This window comes from Kogia breviceps, chromosome 3 (assembly GCF_026419965.1).
Source record: "Kogia breviceps isolate mKogBre1 chromosome 3, mKogBre1 haplotype 1, whole genome shotgun sequence".
In the NCBI taxonomy this organism is placed as follows: Eukaryota; Metazoa; Chordata; class Mammalia; order Artiodactyla; family Physeteridae; genus Kogia; species Kogia breviceps.
In genome coordinates this window covers 143,753,594-143,772,252 of record NC_081312.1, presented here as the reverse complement: position 1 = coordinate 143,772,252, position 18,659 = coordinate 143,753,594, and the positions used below count along the sequence as shown (strand labels likewise).

Below are 18,659 nucleotides of genomic sequence, written 5' to 3'. Positions count from 1 at the left end.
CCTCAGTAGGCAGTGCTGTGGAGAACCTGCTTGTTTATCTTCTGTCTTCAGAAATCCTGTTCAACCTGTTGGACGTTTGTGTGCTGACAGCAAGCTGATTTTAACGGTTTGTGAAGTTGTTTGTTCTGTGTCCGACCCCTGCTTTTTCCCTGCCCCCTCCCCCCAGTATTTTTCTGGTGACGCAGAGCTTTGGACTCATGACATTGTCCGGGTGGTGTCCTTTCTGCCGGCTGGTGGCTCCTTGAAGGGCTGACTGCACCATGGGGGGATGTCGGGTTCTATAAACAAAACTTTTACATGCTGGTCACAAGATTAGCATAGACTGTGGGCCCTCATGGTGAGGGAAATGGCATCTCACAGCTGTGATGTGAGGCTTTTTTAATCTCCTGAACACTGAGATGAGACCCAGGGACACTGGGGAAATTTTTGTAAGGATTTTTAAGGAATGGAGTAAAAAAATAAATAAGTAAAGGCAGAAGCATAAGTAAAAGTCTGTAACCCAGGTCTCTGTTTCAGAGAAGCTCTTGAAATGCTGTTTTCATGGTACAAAGGTGTGTATTCCCCACCCACCCCCGTCCCCCCATTTAAATCTGGGTGAGTGTGTGGACTTAGCTGAAGCCCCCAGTTGGCAAGTGTGGAGCCCCCTTTTCCCTTCTATGGCTGACTGTGGGAAATCCCCCCTGAAGTTGCTGCCTCACTCAGAAGAAGCTGGTAGCAAGTAGCAGAGATCAGAGACAGGAATCGGAGAGCTGGGTGCAAGTCCTGGTTTGTGACTTTGGGCTCCATGACCTTATATGTAGCTGTCACCCATTGTCATCATCTTATGGTGTGCCTGAAACATTGCTACGTGCTCAGCATAGCGTCTCCATTCATTATTAGAACAATGGGGAAAACCAAGCCTTAGAGGCAAACAAGCGAGGCCAGTTCAGGTCGGCCAACTCCAAGGCCTGAACGCTTGTTTTGTTTTGTTTTTAGAGGTAATAGTCGCATAATGTAAAATTCGCTGTTTCCACCATTTTATAAAGTGTACAATTCACTGGTGTTTATATATTCTCAAGGTTGGGCAACCACCACCACTGTCCAAGTCCAAAACATGTCCATCACCCCCGAAGTAAGCCCCTTACATCCAAAGTCCCCCCTTTCCCATTCCCCTGGCAACCATGAGTCTACTTCCTTTCTCTGTGGCTCTGCCTATCGTAGGTGTTTCGTGTCACTGGAATTCACCGTATGTTAAGGCCTGAACTATTACTGAGCATGTTGCCTCCTGGGGAAATGGCTTGACCTATTTGTGTGCAGGGTATTTTTATTCCCGTGTTGGGTATCTCTATAGGTTTGTTGTGTGGCTTAAGTGATAACCTTTGTCAAATGGATTCTGTGAGCAAGCTTGAGGCATTTTATTAGCACAGTTTTTATCTTGAACCTATGTGTGAATTACAGGCTACTCTGAGAGTAAATCTTTGCTGGTTTCTTAACCATTTAAAGGGAAATGCTTTGACTTCACAAGGACATTGTGAAGAAACCAATGATATTTTTAGCCTATATAATCACCAAGTTACTGTAGGAAAAACTGGATAATTGAATATGATTAAAAGGGAGTATCTTTTAGGTGGTTTTGTAAGCAGCAAAATCACCACCAGGGCAATGAAAAAACAGGATGTAAACAAAATCTTCATTAAGCATGATAACTTTCCAGCTCTGTGAGTTCTGGCAAGTTGGTGACTGTGGAGAGAGAATGAGCTAGTAAAGCCTTGCTCCGTGGCAGGTAGTTGGTCTTTAGATGTGGTCCTCAGCTCTAGATACCATGGCAGGGACACTGGTAAAAAACCATCTGAGTTTAGCTGACAGCATTTGAAAATGAAATGTACATATGATGTTATAGGGGTAAAACCTCTGGAATTCTTAGTTTAATGGTTTAATGGTTGCCTAATACTGCCCAGTTTCTTCAAGTTCATTCTAAATCCCAGACATCGCAGACTTTAGAGCTGGCAGGGAGATTGAAATTAGCTAGACTGACCATTTCATGTTACAGAGGAGGAGACTGAGGGCAGATGGAAGTTAAGTGACTTGCTTGAAGTCATCACATAGTAAATTATTAGCAGAGTCTAGCCCAGAATCCACATCTTCTAACAAAAGGAAATTGAATACATCCACTATTCTGGCTTTGGAATCAACTCTTCCTCGAAAATATTTAGGGTTTTGGTAATGAGTGGACTCTCCTTCTTTACTATTTCCTTTGCCACGTCTATTCCCATCTTCCTCACACACTACTCTGTTGCCACAAACAAACAGAGCTTATCAGTGAGATAACTGTATGACCAGTTCAGTTCTGAACTACAGATATGTCGGGGAAAAATGGTGCTGGCATTTGGGAAATACAGTGAGAGAATTTTTGGAAACTCCGATATAGCTCTTAGAGTAGGGATTTTAAAATGATGTTTTTCAATGGCTCAACCCCACTTTCACCAAAAAGTGGTAAGTAGGCGGTCAAGAAAGAGGAAGGAGAAACCCATTACTTTACATTATTGCAGGGATCTCAGCTTTTTGAAGCTCTCGTATCTCTCTTGGGGTGGTGGCGGTTTCTGACCCATTTAGAGCAAGTAGTACCTATTACGCTTTCTTTAAGGATGTGAATTGAGTTCAGAGGGGTCACGGGTTTGCATAGGTCATAGTGTGAGCTGACTGCACAGCCTGCAGTGGCACCCAAGCTGCCTGACACCCCATCCTAGGCCCTGGAGTCATGTCAAGAAGCATAAGGGACTTGGAGAGTGGGGACCTGAGCTATGAATGTCTGCGGGGGAGCCCTGAGGTCAGAGCAGCCTCTCCTCAGTCTGGACTTCACTCCTCACAGTGGGACCCACAGACCGGCGTCGCTGGCACCACCTGGGAGCTTGTTAGAAATACAGAGCCCCGGCCTTTATTCTTCCTGAGTCAGAACGAGCATTTAAGAGATCCCCAGGTGAATCCTGTGCTCATTAAAATGTAAGAAGTCCTGGCTCAGAGATCTCATGCCAGTGAAATTCCTAGGTAACTAGGGAAAGAGCAGTTTATGACTAAAAGAGGTGCTATTTCTTTTCCTCCAAAGTTTACTGTTGCTCAAGTAAGGGGTAAGCTGACACCGTAATACAGGGGACCTGGTTCTCCACACATTCAGCGTGAGAAAGGGACTCATCATTTGTGACCCCGGTCCTCACTGTGGGCAAGAAAGTGATGTCCGCAGCCGTGCTGTGGAAAGGTGGTGACCTCCCAGCAGATGACCTGGCGTCGGGGACCCTTCGGGCACCCATCAGCTGAGCTGCTCCTGCAGCCTCACTTGCTGGAGGGTGGGAGTAGCTGGTGACATGGAACCAACGAGCCAGCATTCCATTCTCTGGCCTCCTGGCCTCCACGCCTCAGCTGTTTTCCCTCATTCAGCAAAAAAGCGAGACAGAAAAGAAACAAAAACTGGCTGTGAAAAGAGGCCCTGTTAATTAGTAAAGCCTGATATGTCTTATGTGTTGGGTCTGCATTAGGACAAGCCAGGAGGGCCTCGTCCTGTGCGGTTACTTTTCATCCATCAGGAGTGAGCCTGTTGGAGGTGTCTGCTCTGTGCTCAGGGGAAGTGCATCAGTACCTTTGGGTGAGGAAAAACACCTAGAGGTGGCCATTTGTGGTGCTGTTGGGGAGTTTTGCACTTGTCATGGATAAAAGTTTCCCCTGGCCCCAGGCGACAGTGAACATTTCTAAGTGTGGGCGTTAACGAATGAAAATATGCCAGCTCGTAAGCAAGCAAGTCATTATTTGCAGTGAATGGTGGTACCAGGCAAAGACTGGGGTTTTGCTTTTTCTTTTGTGATAACAATTATGTATTCCTCCTCCAACCCCCCCTTTTATATCAGTAATTGGAGCATATGGTTAAAAGTCAACTATTTCAAAAGTAGTGGAAATTTAGCAATTCAGCACATTGAACCATGTTGTTTGTCTGTTTGGAAGAATTTTCTTAGTTGCCATCAGTTTGCCAGACCATCCTTGATTGGGAAATGAGGCTGAATTTTTTAATATATCTACTTTATTTTTTATTTTATTTTATTATTATTATTATTTTTTGCGGTACGCGGGCCTCTCACTGTTGCGGCCTCTCCCGCTGCGGACCACAGGCTCCGGACGCGCAGGCTCAGCGGCCATGGCTCACGGGCCCAGCCGCTCCGCGGCATGTGGGATCTTCCCGGACCGGGGCACGAACCCGTGTCCCCTGCATCGGCAGGCGGACTCTCAACCACTGCGCCACCAGGGAAGCCCAGGCTGAATTTTTAATGAATTAGCTAACCAAGAAACGTGACTTGCCCTTAAAATAAGGGGTCATGTAATTTGGACAGTACAGTTGCCCTGGAAAGACTGTTAAAGATCTTGTTTCTTCTCTCTTTTGAGAAATCTAAGCTTGATGTTGAGCTGGTAAAAATGGGCAACTTATAGTCTAAAGCCAGGTCTGAGGATTTAGAACCATAATAGGTAAGTCGGGCAAAGTCCTGACCTTGTGAGAAATACGCCTGGGTTTCGTTGGCTTGGTCATTAATAGCAATATCAGCCACCAGAGTCATTGCCTTGTTTACCTAGATATTTACAATGGTGTGGGTGGGTAACTTCTTCCCTCTTTTACAAATGAGGAAACTAAGGCTCTATGAGGCCAGGCCCAGTGAAAGGTCCCAGAAAGAGGCACAGCCTGGATCTGCGTCTAATCTGGTGGACTAACTGCAGCATCCTCTGCTCCTTCCTCTACACTCTTAGATGCACATTTTTAGAATTAAAACTGAGAATTCCATTCTTGAGGTGATTTATGTCTTTTATCCAGGCTGAGATAATGTGTACATGTGCTGGGTGTGTGGGGAGGAGATTGCTTGCCAAAGCTACAGTGTATAGAAATGGCCCATCTTCCTGGAATACCAAGGACAGTATCTGGATGTAAAAAGAGACATGGGGTGGAATGAAATTTATAAGTGTCGACTGCAAAGCGTACATGCATTTTTGATGCAGAACCCCAAGCCTTGGAAGCAGTCCTCTGTGGTCACTTGGGTGTCTCTCACCACCCCGCATTGGACTTCTCTGCCTTTAAGGTGGCTTGGGTGGAAAATTTGGAGAAGCACTCATGTAAGTGCAAGTCCCGGGCCATCTGGGCCTTTTCCACCCTCCCAGCTATATGTGGTGAAAAGGAATGTCTTAACTATGTAAACCAGCGTGGGAGAGTTGGTGCTCTGCTCTGTTTGTACAGCTGCTCCCAGGCTCCCGCTCTGCTATCTTTCATGGCCCAGAGGTATCCGCGAATATGCTGGGGAAGGGTTTCTGGAGCCCGGAGGAGGTGAGGACTGGGTAGGGGAGATGGTTGTCCTCCAAGTGCCTGTGCCCATTGGTAGTCGGTCTTTTCAACAAAAATGTATATTTATTTAAACATTTTTAATACTTCTTGAATTTCATAGTTCACCATTTAAATCCTCACAAGAGGGTTTGCAATGAATACCTCTCTCTGCTTCTTTCCATAGCCCCAATTCCCTTCTTCACAGCCAGCCAGTGTTACCAGTTTCCTGTGTAACCAAGTAAATACAGGTGAAGATATGATCTCAGGGCAATTTTAAGGGATGGTCCAGTCTTCAAAAACAAGAGAACGTAGCACATCTGCTACTTTTGCCTTTGTGGTGATGACCTAGCGTAGTGTTTCCGACCTTTTGGAGTGGAATTTGGAATTGATTTTTGTTAACTATTTGTGACTGCTTGTATGAATGAATAATGGGTAAGATATTAAAAGACACATCCATGTGATCTTTTTTTACAAATAGATATTACATAGAGGGTATGATCTGGCTAAATGAATCGTTAGAAACTGTGTGCTCTTTGGTTTTTATTTATGATGGAACATCCTCCCTAGTCTTGCTGTGGCGTACAACACTTAAGATCAAAACATCACAGAAATGAAGTACCAGCAATTAATTAAGTGAGGGCAGCAGTGTTTGTCCCCAGTGACCTGTCAGAGTAGATCTTTACTAGCTCTGGTCCTCCTAGGGTTCTCCTGCCTTTGCCACAGTCATGAGATACAAACTTAAGCACTTGGGAAAGGTGGTGCATAGTTCAAAGTTCAGAGTTGGAAGAGCTTTTGGAGTCCCGCTAGACCAGTTTTCTTTGCTGGCAAGTCATGGAGAAGAACTTGCCTTGAACAAAGGGATATGATTTTTATTCTTTTAGGTTCCAGCACTGCTGCAAGGGAATTAGGGACCGTTTCAGGAAGAGCAAGTTTATCCTATGGGCTTTACCTGAAATAGTGGACTGGGTGTGTGGGCTGTGGTGGGGACAGGAACAGGAGAGCCGCTCTGGAAAGGTTTGCCAATAGAGGCTTAAGTTAAATTTATTTGTATACATAATGTGGAAAACAGGACTAAGCGTCTCAACACATACAGGCTCCCGTAGAGTCACACTCAGCCTGTGAAATTGAGAGCTGGGATTGGAGCAGACCCTGCCACTAGCAGCTGAGTGATAACCTGCCTGGTCCATCCTCCTAAGACAGATGGACTCAGAATGTGCCCTGCAACTTCCAAACAGAGAAAATACCAAGTTCTAAACATCAAAACACAGCACAGTGTCCTTTATCTGGCATGTCAGGGTGCCAGGTAGGCCCAAATCCACCTTAAACCAGATCTGGTTTTCAGTATCCTTGCTCTTCCTGAGATTTCTGGGTGAGTGAAAGATCACTGACTGCACGTGGAAGTGTTCTTCGCTTTACCAGAAGATTTAGGCAAATGTCTTTAGTCTCTTGTTCTCACCAGGACCTCAGTGGACCTCAGCTCCTCCATCCCCTCCGTCCGACTCAGCCTCTGGGTTTCCTTTGTCCTTTTTTCCTCTTTTAAAAATCAGCTGTATTGAGATACTTAACATACAATTCAACTATTTAAAGTGCAGAACCAGTGGTTTTAGTATGTTCACAGAGTTCTGCAACCATCGCTACAGTTAATTTTAGAACATTTTCATCACCTCAAAAAGAAACCCTGTACTATTGTTTTTTTACAATGTTTATTTAAAAAACAGGATCATACTCTTTATACTATTTAACTTTTTATGTATCACATCATGACTTTTTAAACATTTTTGTTGAAATAGTTGATTTACAATGTTGTGTTAGTTTCAGGTTATACAGCAAAGTGATTCAGTTATATTCTTTTTCAGATTCTTTTCCATTATAGGTTGTTAAGAGAGATTGGGTATAGTTCCCTGTGCTATACAGTAGGTCCTTGTTGGTTATCTGTTTTGTATATAGTAGTGTGTATATTTTAATGCCAAACCCTGTACCCTTTAGCTGTCATCTCCCAATCTCCTCATTCCCCTCAGCCCTACACAACCACGAATCTGTTTTCCGTCTCTCTATATTTGCCTGTTGTAGACATTTTATATAAATGTCAATATGTGGCCTTTTATGAATGACTTCTTTCACTTAGCATAATCTTTTCAAGCTTCATCCATGATGTAGCATGTATCAGAACTTCATTCCTTTTAGGGCCAAATAATAGTCCATTGTATGGACAGACCACGTTTTGTTTACCCGTTCACCAGTTGATGAGCATTTGGGTTGTTTCCACTTTTTGGCTACCTTGAATAATACTGCTGTGGAGTTTTTGCACAAGTTTTTGTGTGGCCATATGTTTTCATTTCTCTTAGGTACATACTTAGGAGTGGAATTCCTGGGTCTTATGATAACTCTTTTTAAACTTTTGAGGAACTTTCAAAATGTTATCCAAAGTGGCTGCACCATTTTGCATTCTCACCAGTGGTGTGTGAGGGTTCTGATTTCTCTACATCCTCCCCAACACTAACTATTATCTGTCTTTTTGATTATAGCCGTCCTAGTAGGTGTGAAGTGGCTTGTTATGGTTTTGATTTGCATTTCCCTAATAACATGATGTTGAGCATCTTCTCATGTGCTTGTTGGACTTTTGTATATCTTCTTTGAAAGATGTCTATTCAGATCCTTTGCCCATTAAAAAAAAACTGGGTTATCCTTTTATTATTGAGTTGAAGAATTCTTTATATATTCTGGATTTGGGTCCTTTATGAGATATATGATTTGTAAATATTTTCTCTCATTTTTTGGGTTGTCTTTTCACCTTCTCATTGGTGTCATTAGCGCAGAAGTTTTTGATTTTGATGAAGTCTTATTTATCTATTTTTTCTTTTGTCACTTATGCTTTTGGTATTGTATCTAAGAAGCCTTGCGTAACTCAAGCTCATGGTATTTGCTCCAGTGTTTTCTTTTAGAAGAGATTTATAGTTGTAGATCTTACATTTAGGTCTATGGTCCATTTTGAGTTAATTTTTGTGTGTGGTATAAGGAAAGGATCTAATTTCATTCTTTTGCATTTGGATATCCAGTAGTCCCAGCACCATTTTGTTGAAGACTGTTCTTTTCCCCCTTGAATTATCTTGGCTCCCTTGTTGAGAATCAATTTGACTGTAAATATTGGGTTTATATTTAGACTCCCAGTGCTATGCCATTGAACTATGTGTGTATCCTTATTTGAGTACCACTTGATAACTGTAGCTTTGTAGTCTCTTCTCTCTTAATGGGAAAGTTAGGGCAGGAATGGACAATCTGGACTCTTCTCTTGCTTTCCCTGGTCTGACCAGTTACTGGATTCTTTAGATCCCTTCTCAGGTTTTCAACCACACTTTATTTCTCCTCAGTCATCTTGCTGGTTTCGGTAGAAGATGATATGTCCAAATAGTAATAGAGAAATCCCAGCTGTTGGGCACCATAGTGTTCTCCTAGCAATGCCCGCTAACCTTGTTCCGACTCAGTAGCTTGACTATGAGGAGCTTTCCCAGATGGATAGAATTAAGTGGAACATTTGGGTTGTGAAAAGATGCTATGGTTTCTGAAACTCTCAAGTTGGTTAAGTTCAGAATAATACAGCTTCCTGTACTATTACAAGATTTAAAGATCTTTCTGAAAGGCTATGCAAGCAAGTGATTTCGGCAGATAGCTCTCCCAAGTGGGCTGTGACATAGCCTTCGAAGCCAAATCTTGCCTTCTCTGGGCCTTCCTTTCCTTGAAGGCATCTGCAGCACTGATTTGTGAGCACTGGGTTTACTGGTTTTGGCATCTTCGTAGTAGTGGAGAAATAGAAGATGAGAGGTCTGCTGGGAGAGGTGGAATTCTGGACAGGGCCACTTATCATCACTTTTAAGATGCTGACCCAAAAAATAAAACGCCTCTGTGACATCTGGAATTAACAATAATCATCCTGTGGTAGTTGCCATTCCTTTCTGTTATGGATTGTGTGTAGCACACGGTCATTTTCAGATGGTAGTCTAGAGCTTGCACCATGAACTGTACCATAATTTAAGCAAATTTTAATTTCCATTTTGTGTTAGACATTAAAAAAAAAAAAACCCTGTAAGCAGAAATTGCCCTTCAAGAGCTTCTACTAAGAGGCCCTGCACGTGGTGAGGGGTCAGGAAAGTGAACTCATCAGTGGTTATAAGAACAGGTTCTGGATTCAGGCTGCCCGAATGCATTTTCTCCTACCTGAACTTGGACGAGTTCTTCAGTCTACCCAAGTGCCAGTTTCTTTGTCTTTAAAATGGTGATAAGAATAGTATCTACCTCCTAGAGTTGTTAAAAGGTTGAAATTTCATGTCAAGGACTTGACACAGACAAGGGTCGGCAAAACTTTTCTGTAAAGAGCCAGATAGCAAATGTTTTAGGCTTTGGCCACAAGTCCTGACACAGCTTTTGTAGCACGAAAGTGGCTGTGGACAATGTGCCCTCGAATGGGCGTGGCGGTGTTCCAGTAACACTTTATTTTTAATAACAGGCTGTCATGTGCCGATCTCTGGCTTAGCATGGTGCCCAGCACGTAGTGGGTTTTAATAAATGCCAGCCATCCGCGAAGTTGGGAGCTGCGCCTTGACCCTGGTTCCCATGTCCACCTGTTCCGTGTCTTTAACAGAACCTCGAGGTCCTGGCCAGTCGGAGCAGCACCGCAGAGCAAACCCAGGTCGGGGCTGAGATGCACGCTAAGGCTCTGCAGGAAGAGAACGAGAAGCTGCGGGGAAGCATCCAAGAGCTGGAGCGCGCTGTCGCTCGGCTTCAGAGGCAGATTGCTGACCTGCAAGGTGACGAGGCCAAAGCGAAGGAAATGCTCAAGAAGTACCAGGTGAGGCTCGCTGGACCCCAAGCCCAGGCTTGGCAGTGCCGGATCCTTCTTTCCTTTGTGAGGTAAAGCACAGCGACTGGAGAAGCAGAAAGGGATTTATTATCATAATGGAGTAGGAAAGGTCAAGGCAAGCGTGATCATCTCCTCTCTGTAACCCATTGCTTTTGTTCCTCTCTGCGTGGCACTAACGGGAGATGGGCTTCTAGAGCGGTCTGGAATGGGGCTGACGGAGTCAGGGTGGGAAGCACAGGTACAGGCACAGGAGTCCCCGTTTGCCCAGACATCAGACGCTCTCAACCTTTCGACACTGAGCAGGGGCCTCTGAACACCCGAAAAGGCCATTTTAACACTACTGTCGGGCCCATTCTCACTCGTGACTGTTTATTCTTTTTTTAACAGTTGGTTGACAGTTTCTGAAGTCACGCAAGTCTTAACATACCAATTATCTGGTTTGCCAGATCTCTAGAAGTGGGAGGCTGTTAGCAAGAGACACATACTGACGGCTGTGAGAAATGGCAGTTGACAGTAAAAAGTGACAGGAGAAATGTAAAGGGGAGGTGTATTCTCACAGAGGTTCCCCAAATGGTCATCCACCAGAAGCATCTGAAAAGCTTTTCTAAAACTGTGTGCTTGAGTCCATTCAGTACCTGTTGTTTCTGAAGCTCCAGTGCTAAGGGTGGATATTTGTATTTTCCCCAAAATCATCTCAGATGATTGATGTGGATGTTCACCTCTGGTTAAGTATGGAGCTGCAGACAGGCACACACATCTGTACGGCTGTTGTGTGCTGTCATGGGCCCATGACAGGTGCCCTGTGACTGTAGCCTCTGCTGGCTGTGTCTGTGGATGTCCCCTGCACGCCTTTCGCGCCACCAAGTCAGCTTCCTAGGCACAGCACACATCTGAGGGTGCACTGACCCCGTGTTTCATTGTAGGGAGAAACTCGGCAATTAGAGGAGGCCCTTGTGCATGCAAGAAAGGAAGAAAAAGAAGCAGCATCGGCCAGAAGGGCCCTGGAGAGTGAGCTGGAAGATGCTCAGGTAAACACTGAGGGCTGTTGTCTTTAATCCCCCACAGAGGAAGCTCGAGAAGCAAACCTGGAGGGACAAGTACAGATTGCCATTGGTCCTGTCCTTCCAGGCAGCTCCTTTCATAATAATAACCGTCCTGGACTTCAGACTATCTGTCTAGACCAGTGGTTCTTAACTAGGGGACATTTGGCAATGTCTAGAGATGGTTGGTTGTCACAACTGGGGAGGTGCTACTGGCATCTAGTGGGTGGAGGCCAGGGATGCTGCTAAACATCCTACAGTACACAGGACAGTCCCCATAGCAGTGAATTACCCAAATGTCAGTAGTGCCAAGGTTGAGAAATCCTGCTCTAGACGTTAAAGAGCCTGACAGCTTTCCAAAGATAAAATATGAATTGTGTGAGGAAGGCTGCCAGAATTGGTCCCCAAGGCAGTGTGGTGTCAGCTAGTGGCCGAAGCCAATTTCCTTTCTCCTCTGGGCCAGTAGACACCTCAGAATGCAGTCCTCCAAGATGGCTATTAAAAGGAGCAGGAGGAAGTCATTTCCTTGCAACTAGATAGCTATCTCTATTTAAAATACGAAGGTTCCTGGAAAATTAGGTTTTCCCATTTGAAGGTTAGAAAGCCTGAAGTATATTCTTTAAAAAAAAAAAAAGTCTGCACTGAGGTCACTTTACACAGTGACCTCAGCGTGATCCAGGTGTGTCCTTCCTTCTACCTGCTCAGGGGTTTTAAAGAACCAGCATCATCAAGCATCCCTCAGGCGAGCTTATGAGGAGGTAAAAGCCAGTGCTTCTGAGCAGTTGTCTTAGAGGAGGCTGTTAAAGTTTTCCCTTAGGACTTGCTTGTCTATAAGGATAGGTCGGGGAGGGGCACATGAAAAGTGTCAGGAGCTAGCTCAGGATTCAGAGTTAAAAATGCCTAATTGCAGCTTTCCTTTCATGTATGGCTTTAACTCCTTGGGGCTAGAGGAGGGGAACCTGCTTGTACTAGGGTTCACTCAGGTCAGCCACGACGCAGGAGCTCTCACCCCCAAATCTGCACCTTCTCTCTTGCTTTGGACAGAGACCTTGTTTTTGCATGCAGTAAAGCCCTGTCTTTTCCTCATTTTGGTGTCTGACTGTCCTTGCTTTGGATTTCTTTTTCTTTCTTTCTTTAAATCTAGGTCTTTGTTATTAACTCTTGTTTGGTTGATTTTGTGTGGATGGCAGTTTCACTGTGCTGCTTTTTAAGGCTTGTAATGGCTACCACCCAGCAGCCAAAGTGCAGGGTTTAAATCTCCGAGCTAGGTGGGCACAGAAAGAGAGGAAAAACATTTGTACTCTACAGGGGCAAAAGTGTGCGCCTTTGTGTCACGTCCACACGAGGCACTGGGTGCAGCTATTACAGGCTCTGTCTTTATCATCTTTTGGTCAAACCAGAAAGTTTCACACAGAAGGAAGTGGTTCACCAGCTGTGAATCTGCAACTCACAGCTAATTCGGCGGAGACAACAGATGATGGCCTCAAGGTCTAAAGATCTTAATGTAATCGCCACCCACCCCCTCCTCTGGCTCACCATCCTTGCCTTGGAAATTATCCCTGACCTGTTACTTTTTGTTCAGGCCTGTTTTCCCAGTGGTGCTGAGATGGGGAGGGTGCTTCGTGCAGCGGTGGCTGTGCTAGCCACTGGCAACATAATCCAGCAAGAATTTTAAGAGGGTCCAGCAGTCTCACCATCATTATTTCAATTATCTGGTCTCAAAAGCAGTGCTATGAGGGACTTCCCTGGTGGTCCAGTGATTGAGACTTCGCCTTCCAGTGCAGGGGGTGTGGGTTTGATCCCCATTCGGGGAGCTAAGATCCCACCTGCCTTGCAGTCAAAAAACCAAAACAGAACAGAAGCAATGTTGTAACAAATTCAATAAAGACTTTAAAAATGGTCTACATCAAAAAAAAAAAAAAATCCTCAAACAAAAAAAGTCGTGCTATGAAAAGTGCACCATCACTCAAAAATATTTGCTTTTTCTCAGTTTGGGAAGCAGATAGTCATTCCTTTAGTTCAATAACTTTTTCTGCACGCTTCTCCCAAAGCTGGCAACCGAAGGGAGCTTAACCCTTAGAGTAAGAGGAGAGAGTAGCAGTTTTTTTTTTTCCCCTCACATAAGCATTTTACATTTCAAAATCTTTGTGCCTTTAGCAATCTGTTGCATCTTCGTGGATGATAAATATATTTCTTTACGTAGTAGCTGAAGACCATGTGAACTTAGGTCTGATTTATTATGTCTCAGTCAGACAGTGGCAGAGGTTCTTAAAGGGGATGCCATTCTCGGTTTGCTTCAGCCCTACCACTTGGTTGAGGATTGTGCCGCTGGGTAGATCTACTTGAACTGCATTCGTGGCAAAGACATCTCTGATTCCCTTGAGAAATGGCTTCTGCAGATGGGGCAGCCATAGTTCTTTCCTTCAGGGAGGGATAATGATATATACTCTGTATGCCTGCACCTCCCACCCTAGTGGGCTTCTGTGTGTTGAGACCAGAGAAGAAGAAAACCCCCATGCTTGTCACGGTCCACGGCTAATGTGTGGCACAGGCTCTGAGGAGACTGACTTCCTTCTGATCAAGCCTCTCATTCCTTTAAGCTCTTCGGCTCACCTGCCACTTGGTTATTGTTAATATGGACTAGTCGGGACCTTGCTCAGCCGTATAGTGAAAGGCTTTGCATCCCCTGAGATAATGGTCCCCAAGCTCAAGGGCACTCACTCTACCTCCACCAACCTTGTGTTTTGGATTCTCTGACCTGATAAATTTTCCTCAAATTTTTGTCCCAGTGTTAGTCAATGGCCTTGTCTGGCTGGTCTTGGAAATACAGTCACACTGTAGCTATAGAGCATTTCACACCTAACTCCTAAATGCAAAGTTGCCAATTTGGCTGCTTTTCATGTGAATTTGGGACATATTTTCTCAGCATGGACATATTGGAACATATTTCTTGAATCACTGAAGAGGCAGAGCATTGTTTAAACAGCATTTCTGAACTTTAGAGTATGTTAGAATTATCTGAGTAACTTTCAAATGCAAATGTGTGGGCTCCACTCTAAGAAAAACGGTGATTCCATCAGAACAGGCTAGATTTTGCATTTTATGTAAGCAGTCCACCACCCTTGCCCGGTGATTCTGATATAAGAAATCTTTAGATCACTTTTGGGGATAGGTGTTAATTCTCAACCACTGGGTTTTTATCGTATGCCTAATAGTGAATCTGGACTGTGAGACATACTGAGATAGAAAATCTATTTCTTGCCTTTACAGATCTTACTACTCTGCAATAGAGGCAAGCATGCAAGAAATGTTTTAAAGATAATTTAGCAAAATTACTCTTCTAGGCAAATATGTATGTTGGGACAGGGGGTGTTGGCCAGGCCCCAGGCTCAGAGTGGTGGAGTCTGGGGTGTCTCCAGTGACACAGGAGAGCAGAGCCAGTGTCAGGGGGTAGTAGGGGAGCCCTCCCCGAGCCAAGGGTGAAACAGAAGTGCGCTCACCAAATGGAGGTTGAATGGAGCCGAGGCTGGCTTGTCTGCTGGCCTGGGGCCCCTGGGATTGGGATCCGGAAGGAAGAAAAAGAGAGGCTGGGGGATCTGTAGGGGCAGGGGTTGAGCTGGATCCTGGCGGTTCTCTGGGAAGATGTTGATGTCCTTCTGTATTTGTTTTTGTTCAAGAATGGACATTTTGAGATACATGTTCCTGAGAGTTTTCTCCCACATGAAGGAACCAACCGTACCTTGCTTACCTTACCCTGTGTACCGCGTTTTGCCCCGACATCACTACATCAACCACAGACACAAGTCCCGGGGGTTGACCCTCCCTCTGGTGTATGTCCAGCTGGACCATGGTGGGACTCACTCCTGCTAATTGCCCCCCACTGAACTCCTCATTACCTTTCTTTTACCACCCTCTTTCCCCAACTGCTTTTGTTGACTTTGGTTCCCTGCAGCAATCAACTTCAGCAGCCCGGCTGTGCTGGCTGTTTCTTTGAGCGCAGCCCTCCACAGGTGGCTTTTTGGCCCCAGGCCATGTGGCTGGCCAGCAGAGCTGTTCCAAAGCTTTGCAAACCAGGAGTGCCTGAAGTGCTTTGTGAGTGTTTTCAAAATGCCTGAGTTACTGCGCATGACAGCAGCTTGCAAACTGTTAAGCACTGTACAAATATAACCATTGTCCTTACACAGCCTCTGCAGGGACACAAGACTGAGTAGGTCCTAAGCAGTACTTGTACTAACCCACATTCAGCCGTCAGTGCCTGATAACATTTTCCTTATGATCTAGCTCCTGTTTGGGTCATGCTCCCCCATTCTGAGCTGTGCCCCTTCATGATATCCTTATGCCAAAGGCCTTAACACTCAGCCGTTTAAAGAAGCCACCATAATCTTCCTAAGCCATTTTAGGATTTTCTTTTTAGAGTTGCATGAATTTTACATAAAGGACGTCAGTCTGTATAATGTTGTGAGATGAGAGCCTCAGAGGAACCCAGGGGAAACACCGCACCCAAGATGGTACATTTTATAAGAAGTACTAGTATTGGGTGCTGATTGACTAAATAACCACTCGTTTGCACTTCCTGGCTAGTGTTTCTTCCATTTAATACCTTCTGTCCATCAGGTTCATCAGCTTGTGGATTGCCAAACTCCTTTCCTTCTATGTGTGAGTCCAACCCATGGATTCTGTTGATTATAACTCCTCCTACCCAAGTGGACTCTTGGCCCATGAGATAATGTTCTTTTTTCTTATAGATTCATTTTTAGCTATTTTAATTGTGAGAATCATCTGCATAGCAGAGAAGATGCTCGAACATTAGGTGCAGTGCTGTCTACCACAGGATGTCAATTTCCACATGGGTTTAAGTTTGTCTAATGTATAACCTCAGTTTTCAAGCATGAGTTCTGTCAGGTTTTTGGACACTCTCCTGAGTCACCGCCTGCAGCAGCCTCTGGGCCGTTTTCTGTATTTTCTGTAATGCATCCTCCGTGTGCCCTTCAGTCCTGCGTATGTCTTCAGTTAAATCAACTTTGCGTCTTGGTCCCTGAATTGCAGAGCCGACAATGTCCTTGTGTCTCTGTGTCAGCTTTATTTTGATCCTTTTCCTTATCACTGTTGTAGCAGGTCTGATGGCTTTGTGGTGCGGCTGTGAAACTCCCTCCGCCACCTGTTTCTGTGGCTGACCTGGTAGGTAGGTGATAGCACTGTCCTTTCCCTGCCATCTGCAGAGAAATCTGAGTCAGGCCACCCAGGAGCACAAGCAGTTGTCTGAGAAGCTAAAAGACGAGACCGATCAGAAGGAACAGTTAAGGAGACTGAAGAATGAGATGGAGGATGAGCGCTGGCACCTTGACAAGACCATTGAGAAACTGCAGAAGGAGGTGAGTGGGGGAAGAGGGGAGGGAGAGGAGGAGGGAGGGAGAGGAGGAGGGAGAGGAGGGAGAGGGGAGGGAGAGGAGGAGGGAGGGACAGGAGGAGGGAGAGGAGGGAGAGGGGAGGGAGAGGAGAGGGAGAGGAAGAGAAGGAGGGAGAGGGGGGAGGGAGAGGAGAGGGGGAGGGAGAGGAGAGGGGGAGGAGAGGGAGGGAGAAGGAGGGAGAGGGGGAGGGATAGGAGAGGGGGAGGAGAGGGAGGGAGAAGGAGGGAGAGCGGGAGGGAGAGGACGTGGGACCCAGCCCCCTGTAAGGGCCTCATAGAGCTGAGGAGACCTGCAGTATGTCTCAGCACAGACGTGTCAGGGATTTGCAGATCCCGGGAAGCAGCTCTTCGGACCCATCGATAATCCCAGCCACAGGGGAACTGGTTTAGAAAATGCCCGCTGAATCGTGGGTCCGGCTCCTCTCAACAGCCGCCCGAAGAAGCCTGGCACGTCCGTGCAGACTTCACAGATGTTACGTGAATCAGTACCTCTGTCTTTGCGCGTAATCTGTGCGCTCGCTCCTATCTTTCTTGTGCAGGAGTGTGAAAGGCAGTTTTAAAGCCCAGTAGTTGCTGCTCCTCTGCTTACCTCTGCCCTAAAACACCCAGAAGGGAAAAGGCACACAGCTGCTGGAGCCATCCTGAGTATCTGCCATTTTTTTTTTTTGACACCTACTGTGTGCCAGTCATCTACCAGCTACTTTGTATCTAACTAGAATTCTGTCTCTGTGTATTGTTTTCATCTGGACAACAGCCCTGCAAGGTAAAGATTAGGGTTTCAGTATTTTTAACGAGGACTTTGCAGAGGCCCAGAGAGAGTAGGTGATGCCCCAGCCATGTAGCTGGTAAGTGGCAGAGCGAGGATGTGGCCCAGGACCGTGGATCTAGCTCCAGAGGATGTGCTTGTTCACACCTCCATGCTACTTCCAAGTTAGAGGAGACTAATCCTGGGCAGATCGCGACCAGGTGCTTTGTAGTCTTTGGGGTGGGGTGCTACAGAAGAAAGCAGACACGTTGAGCTGGGACGCAAACCTAGCTCCCTGGCCCCAGATGGAGCATCACAGGGTGGGTTCTCACTCGTGTCACTCCTTCCAGATGGCTGACATTGTTGAGGTGTCCCGCACATCAACGCTGGAGCTCCAGAACCAGCTGGATGAATACAAGGAGAAAAATCGCAGGGAACTTGCAGAAATGCAAAGACAGTTGAAGGAGAAAACTCTAGAGGCAGAGAAGTCCCGTCTGACTGCCATGAAAATGCAGGATGAGGTAATGCCTGGCCAGAGCAGTTCCTGGTTTACCCGTGTTCAGAATATCCCTCAAGACTGCTTTGAAACTCTTCTAGGAGAGGCTTGGGGTAGATTCTTAAGACAGCGTTTGTGCTTGATTCTCGGGATGGTTACTTTGGGGCAGATGGCATTCTAAGACACAGAGGACCCAGGGCCTCTGAGGTTAAATAGACACAACTTCAGTTTGACGATTTTCATGATTAATCCAAGATCTGCCTAAAAAGCTTAGCTGCCACTGGTGGAGCACCGGTAGTGTGCGCAGCTGTGTCTAAATGATTTATATGTATCATTGTTTTAATTTAATCTTAGAACAGGGATTATAATAACTAATTTTTTTTTTTTTTTTTTTGCCATTCGTTTAAAATTATAGACTTTCACTGCCATGGGAGTGGTGGGTAAGAGTTTCAGAACAACAATAATGGAGACAAACAGAAATCTTCAGGAATTTACGAGTACTGAAATTATTAAAACATATTCTTGGTTTTATATTTAAGAATAATAGAGCAAAGTAACCCAAATGTTAGCTTCCTTCAGTCTAGACTTCTGAAGAACTGTGTATAATAAAGGGAATGTTTTTGATTATTTTAATGGAAAGCTGAAGGCTCTAAAATGCAAGTACAGTGTAAGCTGATTTTTGCTCTGTCTCTTGCCAGCTGGATGACCTTGAGCAAGTTACCCCAATTTTCTGAGCATCTGTTTCTCCCTCTTTAAAAGTATACAAAATCATAAAGATTTAATAATTAAA

The 18,659-nt window shown here is 45.2% G+C and overlaps 1 protein-coding gene across 2 annotated transcripts in view; it reads left to right on the top strand.

The window, feature by feature from the left end:
• Positions 1-18,659, top strand: part of CGNL1 (cingulin like 1) — a 157,981-nt gene that overhangs the window by 114,650 nt on the left and 24,672 nt on the right. For both annotated transcript variants that reach the window (XM_067029776.1, XM_067029777.1), the window contains exons 9-12: positions 9,963-10,169; positions 11,105-11,209; positions 16,441-16,593; positions 17,724-17,894. In XM_067029776.1, coding sequence (XP_066885877.1) covers positions 9,963-10,169; positions 11,105-11,209; positions 16,441-16,593; positions 17,724-17,894 — 636 coding nt within the window. The remainder of the gene's footprint in view (positions 1-9,962; positions 10,170-11,104; positions 11,210-16,440; positions 16,594-17,723; positions 17,895-18,659) is intronic.